Raw genomic sequence first — 26,803 nt, forward strand, 5'->3', positions numbered from 1 at the left:
TCCGGCAAGCCGGGTGGCCCACGAGACGGCGATGAGGCATGTGGCCCAGCGGGCGGCCCAGTTGTTGTTGATCATGAAGGAAGAAGTCCGGCCCAGGATCAGTAAGCCGGATCCGTACCGACATTAGGAGGAACCCGGATCCGCGGAGGCCCATGAGGAACTCGGATCCAGTACGACATATATGGAAGGCGGATCCGTGGCGTACACGGCAAGACATTGTATCGTAGTTAGGCAAACCTGTAATCCGGCTAGGACTCTCCATGTAAACCCTAGATCCGTGCGCCTTTATAAGCCGGATCCTGGGAGCCCTAGAGGCACAAGCACAACTCATTGTAACACCGTGAAAGCGCCCAGATAATTCCGGACAAGCGGCGGTAGGCCCTGTCATCGTGCAGGTGTTCCGAAGCTGGGTAACTCGCGTACCACCGTCCCGTGTGCACTCCGCCCTATGGCCCCTACTTCTTCTCCCCCTCGCGAGGATCCCTCCTCCGAGGTACCGTCGATTAGGCAACGACAGGGCCCGCCGAGGCCTGGCCGGCTACCGCGATGTGGGTGGGGGTAGTTCCCTCCCGCGCGACGACTGCGTTGCCGTCCTTGTCTACTGTCGTGCTGGCCTCAACGATAATGACCGCATGGAGACAACGAGGGTGGCGTCAAGACTGTGGTGGCACATGATGATGGGCGACAAGTTGAATGGAGTGTTTCATAGCGGCCGGGTAGTGGTTTTTTTAAGGTCGGAAGAAATCCATGTCGGCTCGTCCGACACCACCGTGGTGACGCCTAGAAGTATACCCTTTCTCCACCTCCCTAGATGCAAAGCGAAGTCCCTGTTTACGCCTCGAGAGCATCGAAAGCGGATACCACAACCCGGGGTCGTGCAGTCCCGCCGTCTTCTCTAATCTAACAGAGCGAGGAGTTGGGATACTCGTCTCGTCGCCAGATCCAAAATCTTCAGATCGCCCACCGCCACCGCCACCGCCACCGCCACCGATGGAGCTGGAGGCGCCGTCGCCTACGAGGTACCTGCTGGGCGCGGCAATCATGATGGCCGGCGTCGTGCTCCCGCTCGCCTACATGATCTTCCGCAGCAAGCGCTCCCCGTCCTCCTCCTCCTCCTCCGCTTCCTCCGTCATCGCCTCCGCCGCCCCCTCCTCCTCCTCCTCCTTCTCCAAGCAGACGTAGGTGTGCTCTGCCTCTACCTACCCATCTCCGTTTCCGCGATCCTCCTTCTCCCTCTGTCTGAAAAAGGAAATGTGCTGATTCGACTTCCTTCTCTGATCCAGGAACAGGGGCCTCTTCTGACGCGCTCACTTCGGTTTGGTGCTGGTACCGCTATATCGTGTCTGCAGGATGATACACAACCCATTTGTGCCTGCCATCGCTCACTGGTGTAGTAGTAGTTGTTGTAACTGAGTTGTGATGAATCTCCATCTGTCTGTATGTCTGTCTTGGGAGCACTTGAGCAATTTTTCTGATGATGAAATGGAAAGGAAAGGGAAACAACAAACCTGTGTGCGTTATGCAATCCCATGTGTTCTTGTTTATACTTGTTCAATACCATGCACCACAAAAGGGGTTTTACCTACATTAATATCTTTCAACGTCATCTTGGGAGGCAACACCAAACAATCAACTTGCTGGTTGTCAAAGCTTATCCCGATCACATTGGCATTGGTGTTGTGTGGGGGTTAATATCACCAAGTTTATTGTACCATATATATGCATCTATGGTGAGGCATAATCAAGATTCTAGTCTACTGATTGGCTAGTTTTCTGAATCTCCTTACCTACCTATACTGCCAATGGTATGCTGAGTCTCCTTGACTTGATGTTTGTTTAGCTAGTAGTGCTACTTAATTTGGTTTGGTGTTGTTCTAGCTAGTAGCGCTAGATCATTTCTACAAGATGATAGTACATCCCATTTGCACGTGTGCTTGCTCTCAGGTTTAGTAGTACTAGTTGAGTTGTGAGTCTCCATCTATCTGTATGTCTGTCTTTTGGTAGCTTGAGCATTCGGCCTGCTTTTTTAGATGTATCAACCGAAACTACTCTTCTAAACAAACCTTTGGTTCTGGGCACATCCTCACTGCATAAAATGTTGGCGGAAATCAAGATAAATGAATAGAACTTGATACCTGAAGGGTTTACGTGAGGTAGAGGTTAATATTGTCTAATCACAGATAGGTTGGAATTGAGTGGCATCGGTATCTGGCTGTTGTTTGGGATAATACATATCAATTGAGCTGGTTTTCTATGTTTTGGGCCTGGTGATATAGGAGAGATGCGCATCGCTGTCAACCTATGAGTTTTTAGATATAGAAAATCTATTAAACCTGGTTCAAAAGATCTGATTATCTGAAGATATCAATGGAACAGAAATTATGTCTGGTGATACAACAAGGAAGGTGATCAGTATTTGAAAATTGTGGGCATGATGGTTCTACATAGCTTGTTCTTTTGAACATTGAGAAACCCCTTTAAAAGCTCTTTGTTACTCTTTTCAGGAATCCTTTTTTTTTTCCTCAGGACAAAGTGGCTGTGACTATTCGATCTGTATTAAGATGCACGGTAGGTGGTAGGCCTGTGTAATATTAATGCTGAACTGCTGATGTACAGTGCCCCAATCTCATCTGTAATAATTTACTGTTAACTAGGTAGGAAGGCGCAGCTTGCCGCGCCCTTGCCCGCTTACGGCGGACAAGCAAATGTGAATAACCCATGAAACATATAATTAAAGTTACTATTAGATTGGCAAGTGAACTTTACATGTTATCTCCATATTCTTGTATTAAACAGAATTCTATTGAGTCAATCTATTTTTACTTTAAGGGTCCACATCATACTAATAGAACATAGGGTTACTTGACAGTTCATCGAGTTTGGAGTGCACATCGATACATTTCAATATGAGTTAATGCACCTCCTTTACAAAGGTTGTAAGAAAGAGATATCTAGACATTTGCGTGGGTAGTGGCAGTAGGATGTTCAAGCAGCTTCAGGTTCAGCGGCACGATACATTTCAATATGAGTTAATGCACCTCCTTTACAAAGGTTGTAAGAAAGAGATATCTAGACATTTGCGTGGGTAGTGGCAGTAGGATGTTCAAGCAGCTTCAAGTTCAGCGGCACTGGCAGCATGTTGATCTGGCACATTTGGATATTTGAATGTGGAGTGCGGTGCTGCATTGCAATGCATCCATAAATAAATGTGAAAAAATCTCGTTGCAGATGTCGAATTCGTAAAACTCCCGCATTTCATACTGCGTACACTACCACTCAGAGACACTCTCAACCCCATCATCTCAATGTATCCTGACGGGACCAACGTTACTGTAAACCTGAAGCTAGTAACAAGGGAGAGCCGGCACTGACCTGGATGCTGAGATCTGGCACATTTGGATATTTGATTACCATGCTTCTAATGCAGATCTTCTTTTTTGTGTGGGCAACGTTACTGTAAACCTGAAGCTAGTAAAATCAACCTGACCAGCATACATGAGGAAGATTTACATGAGGAAGATTAACAAGGGAGAGCCGGCACTGACCTGGACGCTGGCATCCCACGCATATGACGGGACCAAGAGTAGTCAGGCAGGCGAACACACTGGAGAGGCAGGAGTTAGCACTGAAGGGAACCTGCGCACATGTTAAATTAAAAATTATCCAGGCTAAACAAGTGCTCTATGCGCATGGAAATAATTGCCGTCGATCCTGATTATGAAGTTCACAAAAAGTAAAAAAAATTAGACGACCACACCATAGTCCAACCTTCTGTTCACTAACTTATGACTTCACAGGAACATGTATTGAGCATTATTTATCTATCAATTAAAAAATCATATGAACATAGATGGTGCTACACATAAGAAGTTTCGTATAGGGCCATGGGACTTGGAATTCTCATAAAAGAAGTAATATGACTACAAAATAAATTGCAGTTCATTCTCGCATGATAAAGCGGCAGATTGCCAATATTCATTCATTAATTTCCAGTGTCAATAAAATAGCTACGTATCCTTTACAGTCCAATGGACTATATGCGATAAATGGAATCTGCAGCAAGTAATCAATGGAAAAAGGGATAAAGGCTAAATCCATAGAATTATCACTGAGGTATCAATGGAATAAAAAACCCATCAATGTTAATGGTAATCACAAATATACGTTGATTTGTAATACATCTGCAAAAAGTGTTGCACTGATTAATTGCAGTTACTGCCTCTATATAGCTTGTGGTTACCTTCAGCGGTCCAACCTGTAGAACTGTGCCGCTAGGGCCTGTAAGTTCCAAGAGTGAGTCATTTACACATGGGGCAGACAGTATAGCATCAGAATCTAGTCAACATGAGAATTACAGACAGTTTGATCTGAATATTTTTCATGAAGCACCTAATCCATTGGTTCCGAACATTTACTCAAAAACTAATGGTCAAAGATGCAGACGAAAATAACACATCGATAGGATAGCTTCATCCCTAAGTGGGAAGATAATGACCCTGATCCCCAGTAGCATCTATAAAGATTTCATTTTCAGATGCCATGGTTAAAAATTAATAGTAAACCAGGTCAAAGAGATTTTCTCTATATTAATGTTAGCAGAGATGATGAGGATCATTTTGCAACAAAATTGACCAACGCAGTGTACAGGTAAATCTCTGCTATGTCAAACCAAAAATAAGAGTAAGTCGACATATCGATGAATTGGAACCAAACCTACATAGCACCATGGCTGTTCCAATTTTTGTATTTCTAAAAAGAACTTGTAAATTAAAACGCCTCTGTTGTATCACAAGGCTGCAAGAAACTGAATGGCAGTGTTAACTAGCAATCATCACCTGAAGAAAGTGCAGTCAGCCTCCTTTTGACAATATACTTGCAGGATTCAATATTTTGACAATAGTCAGTCTAAGTGCCATAAAAGGAAGGCCAAATGATGTTGGTAGCATACTAGCATGGCATAAGTATTTCCAATGTTGTATCACTGGGCTACAATAATATAAAATTCGGTGGTAACCAGTAATCACCTGAAGAGGGTGCAATCAACTCGTGTTCCGGCGCTTTGTCCAAGTAGGGTTTCCCGTCAGCAGTAGCATGTCTACCTGCAAAGTTCAATCTTTTGAAAATGGGCAACCAATAAATAATAACATGTATAATTATTTTTGGGTTCACAAGAAGTTGAAGAAGCATCTAGTGCCACCTCACCGGTTAAGAACTGTGGGAATTTGACAGGAAGCATGCCAGCATCCTGAAGTGTCAACCACCGACAGTCTGGCGACGTTACTCCAACTTCTGGATTCTATAAAAATATGCGGGTATGCGGACATATTCAGGAAGGTACAAAATAATAAATAGATATCTTCTACATCAACCAAAAATGAATGTGTAGCTAACTCCAGATCACACGTAGTCTGGACTCCATATTAACCTCATATATAAAATGACAAGAGCTTTGGAACTAAATTCTAAGCTGGTATGACGATTGCCAAAGAAAGATCAACATGAGAAAAAGATTATTGCAAGTTAGCGATGCTCCTACTGCTACTGATGGGTCTTACCCTAGTAATTGGAATATGAATTCATACATTTTAATAAAATAACTAAACAAACTACTTTTTTTTATTAAAGAAGCTAAGTTGCTAACTGTGAGGACACACTATGGTTAAAGAAAATAGAGCCCAACACCCATTGCAGCAGACACAACAGCTAAAACTATGTATGGACAGACAGAAAACTAATCATGCATGTTTCAATGAAAGCCTATCAAAAATTCTGAGATCACACATATGATCCATCTAAAGTCTGATCCTTCAAACAGAATAAAATGCCTTATTACCTTACCTATTATCCAATATTGTAATGACCTGGGTTGCCAAGGAAGCGGGTGAACAACCTCCTAGGAAGCTCTGAAGGGATCTTGCTGGCACCGAATATGTGGATATGTCCACAATATGACCATAAGTGGAACACCATGATCAGCATCAGCAATTGACCCCCTTTACGCTCTTAAATATCACAGATGTGCACCGAAAGACCACAACCTTGTTCCTCCAGAATCATTGCTCACACATCAAAACTGAACCAAAGTTAATGTCAACAATTGCATCTCGCTGGAGCTGACATTGAGAGCCCTTTGTTGGATCAACTGAAAGGTGAAAACAGTTGAATAACTCATATCAAGAGAAAACATTAACCTTGCACATTTCACTTGAGCTCGATGATGCCGATCTTGACAGCAACAATGTGGAACCCTATCAAAGGCTTCCTTAAGAATAAGAAAGAAGAATCTTATGGAAATAGCATGGAATAAGGATTTGTTGATCGTAACTCTCGTGCTGAAGTGGGTGGCTCTGAACTTACGCTCCTATGACTTTGTTTCCTAGGAAATCCATGCAGCGGAAGATCTTGAATTCGAGGCTTTCTACACAAAAAAATATTCTTTTAAACGAGGGTATTCATGCGTGGATGGCAGCTCAACATTCCACTTGAACTCGATGATGCCGATCTTGACCGCAACAAGGTGGAATGCTTTTCTTGATTGTGCTTGCAATATAGTCTTGCGGATTGCTCCCCCGCACTCCACTATGGGAGAGTTTCTTCTTCGGCGCAGTTTCACATATCCATGATCACCATATGGATGGCAAGCTTCAAGCTCATGATCTCCTCGGGATGGCTCATGATCTTGAACTCGCACACCATTTGTTTTTTTTTTCATCTTGTTGATGTCTTGAAGGCATACTTCACTATGGGAGAGCTTCAAACTTCTTCTTCAAGACATACTTATCACATATGATCTTCATAAATTTCTTATTGCAACCATGAAGCCAACATATGGTTCAAGTATTGCCTATGAATAAATCCGACAAATATAACTCAATGCAAATATTAGTCCATAAGGATTATCATTAATTACCAAAATCACACATGGTAGCTCCATGCCCTTTCATAGAGGCAATGTGGAAAGACATAGGTCACGCCTCATGATGAACTGTTTGTGTACTGATAATTCATTTGTAGTAGCTAGGGTTGCCATGATGACATGTTTACGCACAACTTAATTCGTAGTATTTATGATCGTGATGACGAACTTCTTGTGAACTATGTATTCTAGTACTTTATCCTCTATATGTGATGGTAAGAGCATCTCTAGTAGAGCCCGAAAAAGTGCAAACCGAAAAAGCGGTTTTCGGTCTTCCGAAAACGTAAGTTCGTTCGATTTTGGCAGTGGCGCATATCAGAAACCGTAAAAATGGAACTGAAAAGCGGAATTTGAAATGGCGTGTGTAAATTAGGCGATGATCATAGTTCGACATGAAATTGATGCTCCGATTGAGCATCAAAACTTACATTGTTCGACAAATTAAACCTACATTACTCGTACACCGGCGAGCGCTACCTAGCTAAAGCAAAATGCGGCCAATATAGTGACCTACGCGCGCGGCGGTGCTGGTGGTGGCGCAGCGTATCGGCGGCAGACGGCACCGACGTTGTCGTGGACGATCTTCACGCGTCGTCGGTGTCAAGCTCAACTATTTCGAGCTTGACGCGGCGGACGTGGGCCTCCCGGCGGGCCGCCTCGTATTCACGGACATGGCGGACGGCGTCCGCCTCCTCCCGGCGGAAGCGCGCGCGAGCCTCCGCCTCGCTGACGGCCTTGGTCTTGGCGAGGACGGCCTCCTCCTCGTTGCTGCCGTGGACATAGTCCCCGGCGGAGATGGTGGGCGACCGCGCGGGGACGAGGTCCGCGTCGTCGCTGTTGTCCGCAACGGGGGCGCGGCTTGACTAGCCGGACGAGGAGCCCTCGCCGGCATTACTGTACCTAGCGAGCTTTCCTAGGGGCGTGAGCCCCCAGTTCGTCTACCGGCGGGCGCTGCACTTGCGCGCGTCCTCCGACCGGTTCCATTTGCGCTGCTCCACGTCAGTGCTCAATCCGGCGCCACGGCCGTCGGAGCCGCCACGGGACGCCATCGCGCACCGGCGGTGGTTGGATTGCTGCCTGGGGCTCGCTGGATTGCTCGCCGGAAATGGTGCTTGCGGCGGCGGAGGGAGAGGAACAGCGGAGGGGAGTATGCGAACCGAACTCCCCTCCGTGAACCCTTTTAATACGAGGCGTCCGGGGAGTTTCTCTGGCGTCTGAACTGGCCGGCCCATCTTTTCGGGCTCCGTTTTGCGACAGATTCGGCCCGAAACCGTAAATCCGCTGAAAAAATTCAGTTCCGGTGAAATTTACGGGCTCTGTTAGAGATGCTCTAAGGTCATCACTTAGGAGAAGTGGTTAGCAGACGCATGGGCCGAATGTACCCAAACAAACAAATTTGCATCACTCATGTCAAAAGCGTTTGTATGCAGTCCAATAAACGGGCTGCACAAAATGCCTCATCTAATGATTCAGAGCTACCAAATGGGCGGCAGAATATGACTCAGTGCCTATATTTGCTCAGCTGCCCAATTAGACCGAGAAAAGGCTGCAGCCTACCAAACCCATTCTATAGGACTAAGGCTGGTGACAACGCGGGCTCGAGGCGGGGCGCTACAGCCCGCGACGGGGCGAGAGTGAGGCGACAGGCGGGCGAGACGGTAGCGGCGGGCGGTGGTTCCACCGGCCGGCGGTAGGGCGCGGTACCGCCCGCCTATAGCCCGCGTTGGAGGCGAGAGCGGAGGCGATAGCGCTGCTAGTGGGGGCGGTAGGGAGACGGTAGGGAGAAAAGAGAAGTGAGAGCTGGCACTATAGCCCGTGCACTGGCACCGTGGGGTGAGAGTGGGGTGAGAGTGAGGGTAAAAGCTGACGTGGCGAGGCTATAGTGAGGTGATGCATTGGCACCAGCCTAAGAAGGCAATGTGCTCCGAAAACATCAAATGTAGCCCGGGCTACATGTCCTGGTTTCATTTTCTTGATTCAAACTTTAAAACTTTTGATTTTGATTGGCGTTTCAGAAAATTTTAAAATAAAAATATGTAGACGTAGAGAATGTTATAATCTATCAATGTGTAAATTTTCATACTATTTAAAATATATTATATTTTGCTCTCAGTAAAAATAACAAAATCTCACAAAATGATAAAATCTAGACTTGAGTGTACTGTTCATTACTGTTCACTAATGCTGAAATCAATATTTTCTGAGCCCAAAATACAACATATTTGATTCTGGGAATTTACACACTTGTAGAGTACAATATTGTCTACATCACAGTATTTTTTTCGAAATTTTTTAATATGTCTGAAATGAATTTTTCATAGGTTCAAAAAATAGCCTACATGTAGCCCGGGCTACAAAAGTCCATTCTCCAATGTGCTCCAGTTTCTAAATGTCCGTTACGCTATATATCGTCCTCATCTTGTCACGGCTCACCAAGTTAAATGCTTGCCCCTTCACAATAGAAGACGAAAAATCTGGGAATGCAACAAGACCCGTGATCACAAAAGCCTCCAGAGATGCTTTCATACAGTAGTTACATTGAATGATGATGTGTCATATCAGCGTTAACAACATAATAGTTTGGAGCGTATCAGTGATCTGGCCAAAGATTGCACAGCAGCATGCAAAAGAAAAATAGCAAATGTTATCATGCTGAGAACGGTAGTTAAACTGTACTGAAAAATTGGACTCTGTAGTCAGACGAGGCTTCACCAGACAAACAGTCAGTGCGCAATGTCTGATTAACAAAAATATGGGCAGCTAATCTCAGTTACACTACATGGACTTGGACAAACACAAATGGCGCTGATGCATACCATGCCTGCCAAGTGCAAACATGGCAACCTTCTATGCCCAAACTTACCAACAATCAACGCACAAGAGACCAACAATCAACTCACAAGAGGAGAAACAAACAATAACACCAACCAAACACACCAAGCAACTCCTGAGTAAAGGAGAAACAATCAACATCAGTCAAAACATACACAAACATGGTGGTACAACATATAATGAAATCTCAATTAAATACATCATCATTTTGCCCTAAAAATAGGATCTGTCCAAAATCCTACAGCGTTTATCTTACCGCAGCCGTATGAGACTAAAACCGAGGACAAAAATCAAAGAGAACCAATTACTATACTTATTCCTCACAAGTTTGTAATAAAAATCTCTGGTAGAATATAATAACGACACAGCAATCTGGAACTGGAGATACAAACATGGACAGGAAGGTGAAGCCGCCATGGCCAATCACCACTTATCTCGATTGTGTAGGAGAGCAGAGCAGGCCTGAGGCGTCCGCTCCGACCACCGAGAGCTCACATATGGTGCAGAGCTGGCCCTCAATGGAGGGAACAAACCGGGACGTGCAGTACGGGCAGGAGACATCCTTCTGCCCGCGGTAGATCGGGATGAAGGTCGCCCCGCAAACGACAAACGGGTTCCTGAAGTCATAGTTCAGCTGGTGGCCATCTTTCCTGTCGCCACAGGCCTGCAGCACCTGGCGGGCCTTCTTCGCCTGGGCCTCGTTGGGGCTGTTCTCCAGGAGCATGCGGGCGAAGTTCGCCGCGGTGGCATAGTTCCCGCCCTTGAAGCACAGACCCATGGCGCTGGTGAGGACCAGACGCATGTGGACCTTTTGTAGCTTGCAGTTGGTGAAGTATGCGGCCAGCTCCTGTTGCCGGGTGGCGTCGTTTTTCAGCTCCTTCCTTTTGACTTCCATCCTGAGGCCAAGAACGTATTCTCTCACTATCTCGATTAGCTCCTTCACTTCATCAACTTCTCTCCGAGAGTCCACGACGAGGAGTGGGATGGTGTACAGGATGTTGAGGAACTGCCTCAGCGCTTCTGGGAATTTACCCTCGGTTGTGGCCTTATATGCAGCCTTGAGCTTGTCGTCCATCTGTGAGAAGCTAAACACAAGTGCAGGTGGGCCCCTCACATTGGGACTAGCAGATTCACTCCAGCCTTTCTCAACAGCAACAGGTATCACTGGAGCGCTTGCAAATGCACGCAGATATGTATGACTGCCCATATGTGCATCAAGAAACAAGGCCTTCAAGGGAGCAAAGTTCCTGATGCCCAACTGGCGGCTAAGCAGCCGCATTGCAGTGTCAAAATTCCCAGCTGCAGCATGCTCACCAGCAAGAGATGACTTCTGAGTCCAAATTTGGCTGACAGGCATGCCTGGTGTGGGAGCCACAAACAAAGCGGAGCGGGCAGGACCAGTAGCTTTTGGTGTATCTGCCTCAGGTGGCAACTCCAAATCTTCAAGGTCCCAACCACCTTCCTCTTCTCCATCCTCCTCATTGGTTTCACTTCCCTCGACGTGGGCAGCATCTCCATTTTCCATCACATTGCTTACGTCAACAATTTCTAGGTCTTCATCTCCCCAATCACCACCAGCACCAGCATCTTCATAGTCTTCCTCCTGCTCTTGCCTCCCAGTAGCATCTAGTCCACCATCAAAAATACCACGCATCACCCTCAACAATGGCCAATCACTACACGCCGTGAGAGGTGCAGGAGGAATTAAAAGTGAACTAGTTTTCCCTTCAGGTAGAGAGGGCACATTTTCTCCCAATTCACCAGCAAGCCTATCAGCGATTTCAGGAAGTCCATGAGTGGCAGCAGTTACATATGCAAGAGGTAGCTGTCCCGCATTCTCCAAGATCTCGACTCTTTTCCTAGCATCCCCAAGATACAGCGCATTGTGGAACTGGCCCATCAAATTGTTATTTTGCCCAGCTATCTTGGACATAAAGCCCACCTTGTCCAAGTAACCAGTTATCAGATACAGAAAAGCAAGCCGGTCAAAATTCTTTGTCCTCTGGTATGCATATTCAACAATACCAACATTTCCCTGCCTCAGAGCCTCAATTCCCAATTTGTACCAGTGATCCTTGTCATCAATCTCCTTTGCTGAAGCGACAGCAATTTGGATGTTCCCACTTTCGAGGGCCAGGTTAAATCTGGTCTTCTCATCTTTCACAAAGTGGAGAGCAACTTCTGGAAATCCTTTTTGCTGTAAATAAGAAATGACCGCCTGTCCACAAAGCTGCGAGTTCTTGATCATACTCATAACATGATCGTAGCGTTTCTTTAGAAGGGCCAGCTTGAAAATGTATTCAGACGCATCAACTGTTATCATCTTGTTCTTTCCATCACGATCAAGACAGCAAATGATGTTCCCTGCAACCTTGGTTATGTAAATAGGAACATCAAGTGTTTTAATGATGCCATTGTCACCATTAGGAAGGCAGTACTTGATATGGTTCAAAGTGGAATATATGAACACGCCATTTTCATCCCAGGCACCACTCTTTACACGTATGGTTTCGTGAAGTGTGCAGCGATGGACAAGCTTCTTGTTTGCAATGACTACAGCATGCTTGCTGAGCAGTGCAACTGACTCCATATCACTCGACCAAACCACATACTTAACAGCAGATGCCTGGAGTTCACCAAGAACAAGCCGCTGCTGCAGATCAAAGATGGCCACCCTGTCTTCAGCTTTGCACAATATGTTACCAGTTCCAGCATAGTAAATAGCATCAGTTGCAATAGGAAGAGGACTTTTCTTCACAATCTCATTCTTAAGACTCTTCACCAAAACCTGGTTGCTGCTCTTCTCCAGGACAGCAAACCGGTTCCGAGCTATGAAAACTGCAGAACCACCAGCTCCCTTCTTTGCGTCCTGCAAATAATCAGCCCTGCCAGCAGAATCTTTGGGAACAATGTAAAGCTCATATGAGCCCCCATCAACATCAGAGCAGATCAAGACAGCATTCTCAGTTGGGCTATATGATAATGACCTTGGTGACTGATTCAAGGTGACTGATCCAGGCCTTCTTATCGGAGCCACCTGGACCTCCTTCTGTGCTGAGTACTCGTAAAAACGAAGGAACCGGTCCTTCACATAGAACACGGTATCACCACTGACAGAGAAAGCTGGACGTTCCCTCTCTAGCTTGAACACAATCATGCCACTATCATGACCAGCTGCAAGAAGATTCATTTCAGGGTGAGCAGCAAGGACCCAGAAGCGGTCATGCTCCCGCCTAAACGTCTGGATACCAGTTCTCTTTGTGGCATCCCAAACACGGATGCTTTTGTCTTCTGAGTTGGATACGATGATGTCCTGCTTCGCGTGGAACAGTACACATGACACATTATTCATGTGACCTCTCAGAGTATCAACTTCCCATGCCTTGGTATCTGCTCATAAACATATAGACTCAGGAAACAGCAAGATAAAACCTACTTTCTAATACTCGGGAAGCAGCTAGACAAACATACTTTTAACAGACGTATTAAAATATTAATAGTGACATTAATTGGCATGTGAATGCTTGTTGAGTGTTAATTATCTACCATTCATTCTCACGAAGCAGCAAATCAGAACACTTTTTAACAAAAGCAATGAAAATGAAGAGCAACATATTATTTGGCACACGGTTTGTTGTGTATCATCACTATGATTTGGCATGTGAATGCTTGTTGCGTATATCACTATGATTTTGACATTTGAATACTTGTTGCAGATATCAGTATAATGTGGCATGAGAATGCTTGTTTTGTAACTATCAGCTGCATTTGGAATGCTTATTGAGTAGCATGCAGAAAATGAAAACTATGAAGTAGAGAAAAGGATCAATAGTGTTAATACCGTTCATTCTCCACAGTTTGACTTGCCGGTCATCTGCCCCAGAAACAATAAGTGGCAGGGTGGGATGAAAGGAGGCCCAGTTGACCCCACGGTCATGACCCTCCAAGACATACTTGACAACAGCATCAATGCCTCCAAAGAGATCAGTGTTCATCTGAGTGAGACGCATGATGTCATCGGCCGGGGACGAAGACTTCTTCCTGAGCGCCCCGATATCCCAAACCCGGACGGTCTGATCGAGAGACGCAGAGACGACGAGGTCCTCCTTGGGATGGAAGGAAGCGCACATGACATAGTGATTATGCCCTGTCAACACGGCCACGCAGGTACGTGACTGCCAGTTCCATACACGGATTGTCTGGTCATCGCTGGCGCTGACGATCCATGGATGCTCGTCATGGAACTGGACTGTGCGGATGTAGTCGAGGTGGCCATGGAGGGTGAAGAGGCAGCGGTGCGTCTTGTAGTTCCACACCTTGATCTTGTAATCATCACCTGTAATGCAAAACAAAGAGCAAAAGCCTTAGATCATTATATCATAGGATGAGAGTTGACTGACAGGGTAACTAGGACAAGTTACAAGTCGTTAAGATCCCATGAAATACACTCCACTAACAAGTTGCAACACTGAATGGGAACTGGGATCATCAGCTAACAAGTTGCACGTAAAGTCGAAACCACATGAGTAGCCAATCAGATCTATTGTAATTCTTTGTTTGATCATCATGTACGTAACTAGGAGTAGTGTTAGTGAGAGTGTTCCCGGGATCAGGTGAATGGCGAGTGGCGGACACCGAGATCGGGCGCCGTGTTTCGGGAGTAGTGAAGCGAAGCGATCGGAGCAGGTCGGCTATAGTAGCCGTGGGAGTATGAGGCCAGATCCAGGATGAGAGTAGAGGAGAGGGGAGATCTGGGTATACCTCCTGATACGAATAGCGGCTGTGTCTTGTGGAAGTGTACGCCGCGCACTGGGCCGTCGTGCTCGTCGAATCGGTCGAGGAGTGTGCCCATGCGGTAGTCCCACATCTGGACGACCCCGCTGTGGAGGCTGGCGAGGATCCATGGCCTGCGCGGGTGGAAGGCGAGGCCCTTGACGCGGTTGCTCTTGGTCTCGAACTTGGTCAGCATCTCGGCGCCGCTCTCCGGCGGCCGGCGGGGCCCCTAAACCCACCGGCGGGAGAGAGGGAGAAGTCAGGTGGGTGGATCTGGGTTCAGTTGGATCTCGGAGGAGAAGAGAAGAAGATGTGCTGCCCGCTGCTGCTGCTGTTTTTCTTCTTAATCTCCTTCTCCACAAGTGGTGTACGTGGTGGGGATCTTTAATCTACTAGATCTGGACCAATGAGCACGGCTCCAGTACTTCTCCGCCGTCGGATCTCCGCCCCCAGGACACGAGCGCTTTGCGTTGGTTGCACTACTCTCTTTTTCTATACTGTATAACCATTACTCATACTACGAGTATATTATTTGTTTATTTTGGAAAAAGTGGGTTTGAACTCGCCATTTTCGCGAGAGAACCAAATTCAAGATGGTGAAGATCATGATTTGGGTTGCCATACTAGTTATTATGTTTGTAGTTGCAGTTTGAATTTACCCGATCTTTATTTTTTTGCTTAAAGGACAAAAAAAACCTCTTGTCAAAGCTTTTTATGATAAGCTTCTCTCGATCTGGGAAGTTTCTCTTTCACGATATTGCGATATTTTGATCGATTTCCTTCATTTGATCACTACTTATAGACGTGCGCTCAAAGGATACAAATCCCCAACAATGCCTCACAAATCCTACCCTTCTCCCTCCCTCGCGCCACCACTCCCTCCTCATCTCCCCACTCTTTCCCCTTTCACTGTGAGCAAACACGATGGGTGGCTCCTGTCAAAACCGTCAAGCCACGACGCCAAAGTCGCTCACTCTTGGCTCCTAGCCTGTGCGGTCGACTGCCTCTGCTGCCGCAGTTGACTCCCTCCTTGGTTTGCCACGCTGGCGCCATGTCCACACCTGGGCCTATACCTGGCCATAGGTAGCCCGGCCCGATGCCCGGCCCGAAAAACTCGGGCCTGGGCCTGAAAATGTTGGCACGATGGTCAGGCCAGGCCTAGGTAGCCCGAAAAACGCATTTAACATTACGGCCCCGCCCACGGCCCGACGGCCTTCATGGGTATTTGGTCGGGCCAGGCTGGGCTTGGGCCTGATTTTTTACCATCGGCCTTTTCTTGGCCCGGCCCGGCCCGAGACATGGCTAGGTATACTTGGGCCCCATCCTTCAGCCTATGCAGCAGCGCCCCTTGCCCCTAATTTTTCCACACCCCCCCCCCCAGTTTGATAAAACCTTGGTAAGAATTTGTTTTCAGGTCCTTTTCTATTTAAAACAAATATTGTTTTCTATTTTTAAATACGAAAAACTATTTTGTTAATAACTTTTAATTGGTAGATCAAATAAAAATAATTTATATATGAATTTTGATAAGAAAAATGTGATGAACATGAATATGTCATCCATGCATCTGTTTGCATCTTGAATCATGTCAAACGTTAATAGCAGAGGCCACTACCTCTTGGGCCGACACTAACATCTGGCCAACCCAAAAATAAAGCGCACGTCCTCATTTTATCATCTGCCTACCTTTCTTGTGATTAATATAAGGCTCTTGGCGGAGGGAATATAATCCAAGAATACACCATCTTGCATTCAATCATTCATCTTTCAGATAAATATTCTGAACCATCCGAAACATAGCGCACAGCAGTACCACTAAAATACCCCTTAAAAATTCAGGCCACGAAATCTTTTTCCACCTCTGAACTGTCAGCATGCCCCTACAACAAAATCAATTCCAGCACGAAATGCAAACTGCGAAAAGGCTACACCTACGATGGAACTAAACCAATGCCTACGACTGACTCCATCGCCCGATGGCTTCTCCTACCCTAATCCTATCGCCAGCCCTAACGCAGAAGTCGAATTCCGAAGAGACCGTTCCATCCTCCTTCGCCTTGGATAGAGGCGCTTCAAACACGACAACCACGGTCGACCCCATGTTAAACCCTGCTATCTAGAAATGGCGCAACGGACATTAGAACATGCAGCACAACTGTAACAGATTAAAAGTAGTACCAAGCATATAATCAAAGGAAACCGAGGCTGTAATTACCTCTTGTCCCTTTTTAACCATCACGCCGGTGCCTTCTGGTTCATAAACACGCTCGTTGTAAGGCTGAGAGGGAAGTATCACTGAGCCTGAGCTGTTTGTCCTCAGCTCCGGTTCAATGAGTAGCTGAAAGGGCAATTATTTAGTAGCATATATATTTGGAAATCCAATTAATGCATAATTCAACACTAATACAAAGATGACATGCAGAAGAACCTTGACAGAGCCAACATTAGTAGCACCAACTGCTGCAATTGCAACAAAACCTTCCTTCCATTGACCTTCGAGGACTACCTATAGTTAGGAGTGAAAGGTTCAGAAAGAATGCTAGTGTCAACGCAAAACTGAAGATAAATATTTCTGCTATAGTTTGACAGTGTTTATCACAGAATGTTAAAATAGGTAAGATAGTGAAAAAGTACCCTTTCATTCTCGACATACAGGTTTCTGATGGTCCGCACAGCACGTTCATTTGTAGGGAAAAGATTACCTGAAAACATGGTACATCTGTAACAATCAAGATCCCATAAAGTTTCACAAGCTACGCTATAATAAAAAATGCAAACCTGAGAAATGCCGACGTTTAAAAATATTCCAATCAGCAGGAGAGTGAACTCGATGATAATCACCAGGATGTAAATAGAGGACGCAGTAAAAAATCCCTCTCTTCGGGCTGACAAGGTTGAAGTTAAATACCCACGACCGATCAAAATATAAATACATTAGTAACATTTACTCAGAGGCATTGAACAATTACAGTAACACATCAACTTCAACAGACAAAGAGCATACTTAAGCGGAGTAACTTTTCTATAACAAAAATCTGAACAATGAAAGAAAAAGTTTCTATTGGTGAGAATCTTAGAGAGAACAACGAAGCTAGAATTCTGTTCAAAACACAGATGGGCAATTCAAGATGCTCTGCCCATGCATGTACTGAAGCTAATTTCGAGTGAAAGAGGTATATTGGAATGCACGTACAAGATAGTAAATCAAACATGACTTCACAAAAGTACTTGGAAGAATTGACCGTAAAACAAAATCTCAAATACAAAGAAAGGGCTTGTACTAGAGCTCAAGCAGGCATAGTAGTTGCAACAGTCGGAGTCCCAAAATTTTCAAATAGCAGGCAAACACATACCAACAAACTGAAGGGTTTCTGCAATGCTTGTTTTTCCTTAACAGCTTACAAAGTTATCTCAGGTAATCGAATTCTGAATACCTCAGCCGTGTTTGATCCCGTAGTTTAGGTGAAGCCACAGATACTCGCCACCATGATTTTGCATTCGACCCCTCAGGTGTATTTTGTTCTGTTTGATCTCCAGAAACATCTTCTTCCTTGGTGTCATGAAGCGATGAACTAGCACCAAGAAGAGAAGAAACAGGATAAGAAAAGCCTTTGACTTGCTCGATCATGGCTCCTGGACCTCTGAGTTGCCCGAGCCGCAAGACTTTACCATCAACAGGACTCACCTAATTAGAAAATTGCACACAGAGACCAGATCAGTCTCGACTCTGTAACCATCACCACATTCGACATATATCCATACAGAGTAATATCTTGTTGCCACTTACAAGGCAATTTGGATCTGCATCAATAGGCCTTGATCCTTCTTTGAGACTGCGGGTGAAGAACGCCTGTAAAGAAGGATATTCTTCTAGGGGCAGCGCAGATTCTTGCAAATCTACAGTAGGCAATAGTCAATATCTCAAACACAGTACACGAGAGAAGAAAACAGATATATGCCACTGGTGTTTGTCACATACTGCAGCATAAGAAATCATCACAACAAGAGAACACATACTGGAGTGAAATGCTCTAGCCCATCCTTTGTACACAGCAGGACGCATGAACACTGGAACTTCCTACAACAAAATAAATTATTTTAATTGAGTAGATAAACCAAGGACAACAATTTCCATAGTTAGAAGAATGTGTACCACTTCCATCAAGGATCCCCAGAAACGCGAGATGGAACGCAACGGTAGAAGCCTCAGAAACGACGCCTACATAAAAAACAACGACATCATTCTGCAGCTATGCGTCAAATTGAAGAAGAAAAAAAAAAGGACAACTAGTTTTAGCAGTAACTATGGTACCTTAAGGTCTGGCTCAAACTCTGGCTCGAGTCCTTTCTCCTTGCGTTCGGCAAGCTAACTCGGGAAACAAGATGTCCCTGTTAGTACTCACACAGAAGATTACAAAACAATTGCAAGGAAACGTGGCTACTACTCGTCAGGCTAAACATAAGGTAGACCCAATCCATCCAGCACACAATGTGGTCCATCTGTTGTTTCTAGGTGTGTGAACAGGATGATTACCTTGTTGTCATCGTACATCCGCTTGGCGTGTAGAACACCGAGCATGAGAAGAGCTGCCGCGGACGCACCAGGTAGAAGGAATTTTCCTGGAGAAAAAATAAAAAATAAAATTAAACAAGCACAATCTTACAAGTGGCACTGAGATAAGCAAAAGAGCACGTGTGGTTGCATCAATGTGCTGCAAACGATCGAGTTTCCTGCTTCTTCTATCAAAAAATGCGAGGGGTCCTTCCCCATCTGGCCTAGTTTTGAATTGTGCTGCAGACGTTATGCAATGCATTAGTTAGTAAATCGTTGAGACGGAATTTTCCTCCTACTCAGCCGTCTGCCATCTGATTCTTCCCCAAAAGGGACAAACAGGCGCCCGGAGGACAGAAGTGGAATCAGCGGCGGCAGTGCAGAATCCGCGTGACGCCGGCCTCTAGTCGAGCAAACATCGCCATGGCAGAACCCTAGTACTCTGTAGCGGCGAAATATATATGAAAGGGAGGTTGCGGCGGCGTGGATAGAAAGAGAGATGGATACCTTGTCGGGCGCCGGAGTTGGTGGAGGCGTGGATGCGGCGGGCGAGGTAGAGGCGGCGGTTGGACTGCGAGCGGAGGGGAGCCGGGAGCTGCCATGGGAGATGAACCCTAAACCTCCGCATCTTCGCCTCTCCCACCAAGTTTTTTTTTTCCTTTCCCGGGCAAAGGGGGAGCGCGTTTGTTTGTTCTTCTTCCCCTTCCGTGGAGATGAAGAAGATGAGGGGCCCACTTCGAAAAATAGAGAATAATAATTTCCTTTCTTTCTTTAACCAAGAATTCTTCCACATTCATCTACTTCATCAACAATTTTCTCCATTTCTGATACAGCATACAAGTCACATTAATTAAATACAGAAAATCTTAGGTCCACACAGAAAATCAATTTATCTCCATGAGCAACTGAATTTCGACATTGCATGAGTTGATTCAGCAGACAAATTCTTTCACATGAAGATAACATGTCCAGTTCACAAGGCAGAGTTGCTTAAAGTAAGCACGCACTAAAACCTCAGCAGACATAACCTCTTTGTGCAGTATAACAATGGTTTCTAAATCACACATCGATCAGTGACAGCGTGACAGCTTCATTCAATCTTTCCTCATGCTATCCTAACATGGTATATATCAAACCAAAATTCTCAGTCGCTTTATTATTTCTTTGGTTGACCTGTCTCTCTCTCTCTCTACAGAGGTATCACCTCCACGTCATCATGATCATGGCCCTTGGTAGACACTTCGAGCACGGCCTTGTCGGACGCCCCGTTCTCCTCTCGGGCAGCGGAATGGTTCTCTGGCACGCTCATTTCCTGCACTGGAGGTGGGTTCACGACGGTCATCGGCACGGCGCTGTTGTCCGCCGCCAGCCGGCCCCTCCTCTCCCGGTGCTCCTGGCAGTTGGCGCACCAGTGCAGGCAGCAGTGGGCCATGCAAGGGTCGCAGGGGGAGTTCTGTTGGGAACAAAAAAAAAAGGTAGATAAAAGATTAATTGAAAAGCAGGCAACTGCAGGTAAAGAAATCTAAGCAAAGAAATCTAGAATGCTGCCTACATACAAGCCATATAATCACTTTTTGAATGGTGTGTTTCTATATGGATATTCATGCATAATTATTTGACATGACAAGTAAACTAGCAAAGGGATTCTGTATATCTCACAGCGAGATGATATCTCTTCTGGAGCTCTTGACGGAAAATGCCAGTGTAGGTTCCACACAGCCACCAGCTAAACACCAAGCCTTCTCCAATAAGAAACGATGTTCTTGGATCAACACCATGAAAGATCGCGGTGAGAATTGCAAGTGCAATCCCTCCCTCCACAAACACAGCATGGCAGACACAAGGCGTTGTCCAAGGGATGTCCTCTCTGAGGGCCTCGACATTGCGCCCGAATAGCACGCAAGGACAGAACAGCCCAGTGCGACCTAACATGACACCAAGACAAAGTTCTAAGTTAGATATTATTACATCAGTGAGCTTTCTCTGAACAGAATATTCTATATGTGGCTTTCATCGAAACGGATGTAATGAAGAATGAAGTGCAGAGCAAGATATAGTAAGTTTGTGTTCAATTGCTCGATAAGCTCAGCTTCAATGTTCCATTAAGGCTGAAAATGAAACAGCTGAGAACTACTCATGACAATGTATATTACACAGGTGTAGCAAATATTCAGCTAATAATCACACGAATGGTAAGAACATAGCTAAAAGGTGTTGGCAGAGCAAGCTCCATTGGTTAGCGTAAGATATTCTAGCATAGGAGCCTATCTTGTAAATGAGAATATGCATACAACAGTGTGAGTACACAAGTAATAACCAAGCATCGAAGGAATACAACATATATTCAACATTAGACATGAGTTTAACCTGGACTTTGCATCATAGTGCAAAAATCAGAGGAAAGAAAATAAACACTATTAGTGGTGATGGGATAGGTGGCCTGCTCTACAGAACACAGTCAAATCCTTTTTATGCCAACAGTTGCTGAGAAATACTTTCAGTCAGAGAAGAGAATACTGGAATCCAACATTATTTGATGATCTATCAGAAATTAGCACAGCTCTTGTTTAATTCCTATACATTCTGGGCACTCAGGAATCCACGAAACAGAGCTGTAGAAGTCCAATGGTTATCACAAGTAATAACCAAGCATCAAAGGAATACAACATATATTCAACATTAGACATGAGTTTAACCTGAACTTCACATCATAGTGCAAAAATCAGAGGAACAAAAGTAAATACTCCCTCCGATCCATAAGAAGTGTCGCTGATTTAGTACAAAGTAATACTAAACCAGAGACACTAATTATGGATTGGAGTGAGTAGTATAGTGGTGAAGGGAGAGGTGGGCTGTTCTATAGTTGCTGACATATACTTTCAGTCAGAGAAGAGAATACTGGAATCCAACATTGTTCGATGATTTATCAGAAATCAGCACAGTTGTTGTTTTATTCCTACACATTCTGGGCACTCAAGGAATCCACAAAGCAGAGCTGTAGAAGTCCAATGGCTGCACTAAACACAAGAAGGGTATCCATATTAAACAAAGGTTGTAACAGAATGTGCAACTGCTCCCTTCCTCATCTGATACAAAAACTACAATGAGTCTGTTCAGTTCTATGCTGTCCAGAGATAGATGTGTATTTGGAGATACAAAAGGATTGTTCTCAACCAGTAGAACCATGCAGACATTTCGACCAATTTGGCATCACTTGGCCCTTTTATCACTACAGCGGTCTAGGTGCCCCTTGCATGCATGCACAGAAGCAATAGGTGCATACAAAATCCCGCGATGGCAAGTGCGCAGTATAAGACTCATGTGATAAATTCCTGCGCCAATAACCACGGCACCTAAGGGAATAACCCCAATTTGGTATTCAACAATTAGCCAGAGTTCAATAGACGCAGTGTGTACGCACATGTACGTTGGCTGTACTCGGAGCCAGAGCTACGAGGCAGTGATTACAAAATGGGGATAACAGCCAGCGTGTCGGAATAATGTGTTTCCGTCATCGCCTAGGATATCATGTGAAATAAATGACAATACAAGGAACCAAATAAGCGTTGGTGATCCATGGCGATCTAAAAACCTAGGACTGTATCACACATTCATGGAAGCGTGGCAATTACACATACAAGTCGACGAATCTGGCACGTGGAGACCCAGATCAATGGTAACCGAAGTAGTGTCGTTGACTAACTAGATCATGGATAAACGAAATGGGTGGATGGTAGAGTGTAGGGGAGTCGCAGATGATACGTACAGCTCTCAGGGTCATCGGTGCATCCGAAGATCCCGGTGGTCCATGGCTCGTCGGCGGGCGGCTCGTAGGTCTCCGGGAGGACCTGGCCGCACTCGCTGCACTTCCTGCCTTCGAGCTGCAGATCGGGTAATGAGATGCGAGGAGCGAGGGAGTGAATCGCGATCGCGGATGAGAGTGCGAGTGAGGAGAACCTGCGGGACGTGGACGGGCTGGTTGAGCTCGCCGGGACGGATGTCCTCGGTGGGGGCGTCCTGGTCCCTGGTGAGCTTGACGTAGCGGGACGGGTGGCTGTCCTCCGCCATGGCTTGCCGGCGGCGGAGGGGACGACGACTCGCAGCGCAGGACACTACTACTAGACTGGACACCAGATCTGGGAAACCAAACGCGCACGCGCTTGCTTGCCTTGGCTTGGACCTTGGATCTGGTCGGGTCAGGCGGCAACACGTATAAAAAATAGCCACGACGATTATGTTTTGATTTCAGTAATTTCTTCAAATGTTTCTGTAGCTTTCGTATTTGAACCAAAATGTTCAAAGTGCCTTTATCTCTCAAACTCCTCACAAATAAGAGATGGTTGATTACTCGGTGGACTGTGCTTTTATTTGCTTTTTTTTTTTTTACCGGAACTACAGTGGGCTTACGAGTCTGATATTTGTTGACTTGCTCCTGCATTTGACCTTGGAAGATGAAATCAAAATACTGAATGGGCAAAGTTGAGTGGCTCTTTCCAAGGTGAAGCGCGCCGCTGAACGCGGAGATTACATCTTCTTGAGATCGCAAAGGCGAGTGAAAGTTTGATATGTAAGTTTGTCGATCAACAAAACAGTAGGGTTTTCGGAAATGATCGAAAGCATAGATTGCATGCATCGGGAGTGAAAAAAACTATACTTGCACGCAGTGGTGGACCTTACAGAAACTCTTTGGGAGGGGGGATGAAGCTGCAAATTAACATGAAATTTTTTCTTTGGACACCAAATTGAACGAGCAACAACAACATAGAATTAGTAGTATTTTCAAGAACTTATATAACTAGATTTATTTATCTACAAAATACATTTCTAAGAGTAATATATGCATAAACTACTCCTTTTCTCCAAAACAAAAGAACTAGATGCTAGATAATCATCTCCAAAACAAAAGAACTACATACCAGATAATGATAGAATTACATAGTGTTGTAGTTAATTAGTACAAGCTACACGTCAGATCTTCGTCTATTTGCGCCCGTGAAATGCTCAAGAATATCCTCTAGTTGTAATTTTTAGCAATTTTCTCTCTCTCTCTATGTTGACTAGAAAACTGTTGGCAAGAAACTCGTCCTCCATCTTATTACGCAACATTGTCTTAACAATCTCAAAGCAGAAAATACCCATTCAGCACTTGTTGTAGAAACTGGGAGAGTCACAAGCAATCACAACAATCCATCAATTAAATTGTAGATAGAATGTCGCCCACTCTCAACAACGCAGCCACATAGCTTTGTTAATGTTGATATATTTTTCAACTCTTTGTCATTAGAAGCATCCACAACGAAGTGTTTGAGTTGTTGCTTCATGGCATAAATTTCTTGTTGAGTGAAATTAGCTGGATAATATTTTTTTACCATCTCACAAATATCATCAGCCTTGAAATTCCTAAATTTATTTGCATGGATCAAAGTAGCACTAGTGGACAGAAGATCCATTAGCTTCTCATCCGGAATTCTAGTTCATGGAGTTGAATATCAATTATTGTACGGAATACTTCCACTCAGAAATAATGCTCCTTAGTGAGACAATCGGGTTGGCGACGAGCACGACCACAATGTAGAATATAAGTTTCCTCCAAATTCGGAATTTCACTGGAATGGTTTGCACAAAACTCAACGTCTCGGAAAAAGGCTTCCCAACCATCATCTAGAGAGGAGGTCGGCGACCACGGGCGTTGGAGGAGGACCGACGGAGGAGCCAGCGAGGAGGGCCGCTGGAGGAGGAGCTCGGCGAGCAGAGTCGCGGGAGACGGGGAGAGGACGAGCATTGAGCGGCGGTCGCGACGGTAGGCTCCCGTCCCATCGATGTGCTCTCCAGCAGCGAATTTGCTCTTTTTTTTCCTTAGGGTGCATCAATTCTGGGAAGAGGAAAAAGCCTAAGGCCTTATGGGTTGTACATACTACTAGGTAGTAGTAAAACTTCCATTTTGTTGGGGTGCGAGAGCCCAATTCGCCCCCATTAAGGTTTGCATGTGCTTGCATGGGAGAGGCAGTATAGCGGACATGCCAAGGGGTGCAGTGTCATTCTGACAGTGGGATCACATGATATGTGGAGTTGCCACTCTTTCTTTGGCATACCGGTTCCCACAATGACATCAACGTGCTCAATCGCTCTACGGTATTTTGAGGATTTGTAGAAGGCAATGCTCATGTGGTCAGCTATGCGATCAATGTCAATGCATACGACAAGGCATATTACATTGCCGGTGGCATCTATCACTACTAGAAAACCCTTTATTCCCGACGGTATATTCTAATAACCGACGGCCCGTCGGATAATATGCTAATAGCCGACGGTAGCATTAAAGACCGACGGTTATTTGTAACATCTCGGGTATGGACACTAATAACCGATGGTTAAGTGTATTGCCCGACGGGAAGAAACTAACTCTCGGTTAATCAACTTCATGCCCGACGGTGCAGACTAATAGCCCACGGTTCAAATTTCACGGTCGGGTATTATGGTTTATAATTGACGGTAAACGTATACCATCGGCTATTCACGGAAATGGCCGACGGTCAAATTGTAACCATCGGTTATAGGCACAAATAGTTGACGGGGATAGGTAATAACCGACAGTGAAATACGAGCAACATCTTTTTGTAATTTATTTTTCGTGAACATCTTTTTGTAATTCTGCTCGCCGAAAGTTTTCGCTCCTCGCTCAAATTTTTCTTTGCCGCGCGCGGAGGCGTGACCCAGTTTCTGGCCCGCCCGGGTACTCAAATTATCTCCATATATCCCTCTCTTTGTGCAACCCCACCACGCCCAGAAATCGGCGCCGGCTCCCCCGCCGTCGGACTCTTCGTCTCTCCTCCTCCCACGACCGACCATGAACTCCGAGATTATCGGAAACACTACCGCCGCCATGGATTTGGCTCCTTCACTCGGTGGTGCATTGCCTAACTTACCCTACCGAGCTCTCGTCTTCCCTCTCCACTTCATATGATTTGATCTATGATACGTCCAATTTGCATCACTATTTTATATCATAATTTTGCCGTTATTCATTGATATATTTCATATTTGGAGATGATACTTATGTTATTTCATCTATTTTGCATGTTTCATGATTATTGGAGGATCGCGCACCGGAGCCAGGATTCTGCTGGAAAAAGCACCGTCAGAATGCAATATTTCGGAAGATCAACAATTGACGGGAATTATACGAAAAATCCTATTTTTCCAGATGACGAAGGGAGCCAGAAGGGGGAGCCGAGGAGGGCCGCCATGGGTGACATAGGCATCCCAAATGGGCCTGCCGAAGATAGTACCCGGGGTTTACTAAAGGCCCACTACCCGAAGAATAAGAAGATTCGGGAGCCCAAGATATATTAAGGAAAGTTAGAGTTGTAATAGGAAGTGTTATTTGTAAATTGGCGGGATGAGTTAGAAACCGTCCCGGACTCTGTAACTTGTACAAAACGAAACCCTCGGCTCCGCCTCCTATATAAAGGGGGAGTCGAAGGACGAAGAGATCATCGAATCATTGTTCACAAACCCTAGTTTTCATAATCGTCGAGTACTTTTCGGCTGAAACCTTCGAGATCTACTTGCCCTCTACTTCCAACTAAACCCTAGCCTACAATCCATAGGCATTGACAAGTTGATACCTTGTCAATTGGCGCCATCTGTGGGGACTAGAGGCGTAAGGATCTGATCTCGATGGCACGTTCAAGATCTTCGACATCGTCAACCGCAAGCAACGCAATGGA

At 45.3% G+C, this 26,803-nt stretch overlaps 4 protein-coding genes across 5 annotated transcripts; 1 reads left to right on the forward strand and 3 right to left on the reverse strand.

The window, feature by feature from the left end:
- The first annotated feature begins 955 nt into the window (after positions 1-955).
- On the forward strand, positions 956-1,507 carry LOC124694400. 2 transcript variants are annotated; one of them, XM_047227389.1, is made up of 2 exons: positions 956-1,182; positions 1,284-1,507. In XM_047227389.1, exon 1 carries the CDS (start codon positions 991-993, stop codon positions 1,180-1,182), a length of 192 nt encoding a protein of 63 aa, XP_047083345.1. In that variant the 5' UTR covers positions 956-990; the 3' UTR covers positions 1,284-1,507. The 2 variants fall into 2 exon arrangements, with proteins under 2 accessions (XP_047083345.1, XP_047083344.1); XM_047227388.1 differs by having other exon boundaries at positions 956-1,178.
- Positions 1,508-9,900: 8,393 nt separating this feature from the next.
- Positions 9,901-14,792, reverse strand: LOC124701153 (coatomer subunit alpha-3-like). The gene is made up of 3 exons (XM_047233202.1): positions 14,510-14,792; positions 13,590-14,084; positions 9,901-13,138 (listed from the first exon to the last, which is right to left on the reverse strand). Exons 1-3 carry the CDS (start codon positions 14,715-14,717, stop codon positions 10,179-10,181), a joined length of 3,663 nt encoding a protein of 1,220 aa, XP_047089158.1. The 5' UTR covers positions 14,718-14,792; the 3' UTR covers positions 9,901-10,178.
- A 1,455-nt stretch (positions 14,793-16,247) lies between these two features.
- LOC124694402 (phosphatidylserine decarboxylase proenzyme 1, mitochondrial) lies at positions 16,248-19,701 on the reverse strand. Its single transcript, XM_047227391.1, has 12 exons — positions 19,581-19,701; positions 19,056-19,141; positions 18,834-18,887; positions 18,675-18,740; positions 18,539-18,599; positions 18,309-18,418; positions 17,956-18,206; positions 17,300-17,406; positions 17,156-17,223; positions 16,950-17,027; positions 16,737-16,859; positions 16,248-16,637 (listed from the first exon to the last, which is right to left on the reverse strand). The coding sequence occupies exons 1-12, from the start codon at positions 19,699-19,701 to the stop codon at positions 16,476-16,478; spliced, it is 1,287 nt and encodes a 428-aa protein (XP_047083347.1). The 3' UTR covers positions 16,248-16,475.
- Positions 19,702-20,000: 299 nt separating this feature from the next.
- Positions 20,001-23,208, reverse strand: LOC124701154 (cell number regulator 6). The gene is made up of 4 exons (XM_047233203.1): positions 23,031-23,208; positions 22,840-22,954; positions 20,733-20,998; positions 20,001-20,526 (listed from the first exon to the last, which is right to left on the reverse strand). Exons 1-4 carry the CDS (start codon positions 23,139-23,141, stop codon positions 20,263-20,265), a joined length of 756 nt encoding a protein of 251 aa, XP_047089159.1. The 5' UTR covers positions 23,142-23,208; the 3' UTR covers positions 20,001-20,262.
- Between the last annotated feature and the right edge of the window lie 3,595 nt (positions 23,209-26,803).

This window comes from Lolium rigidum, chromosome 3, assembly GCF_022539505.1.
Source record: "Lolium rigidum isolate FL_2022 chromosome 3, APGP_CSIRO_Lrig_0.1, whole genome shotgun sequence".
Taxonomy (NCBI): domain Eukaryota; kingdom Viridiplantae; phylum Streptophyta; class Magnoliopsida; order Poales; family Poaceae; genus Lolium; species Lolium rigidum.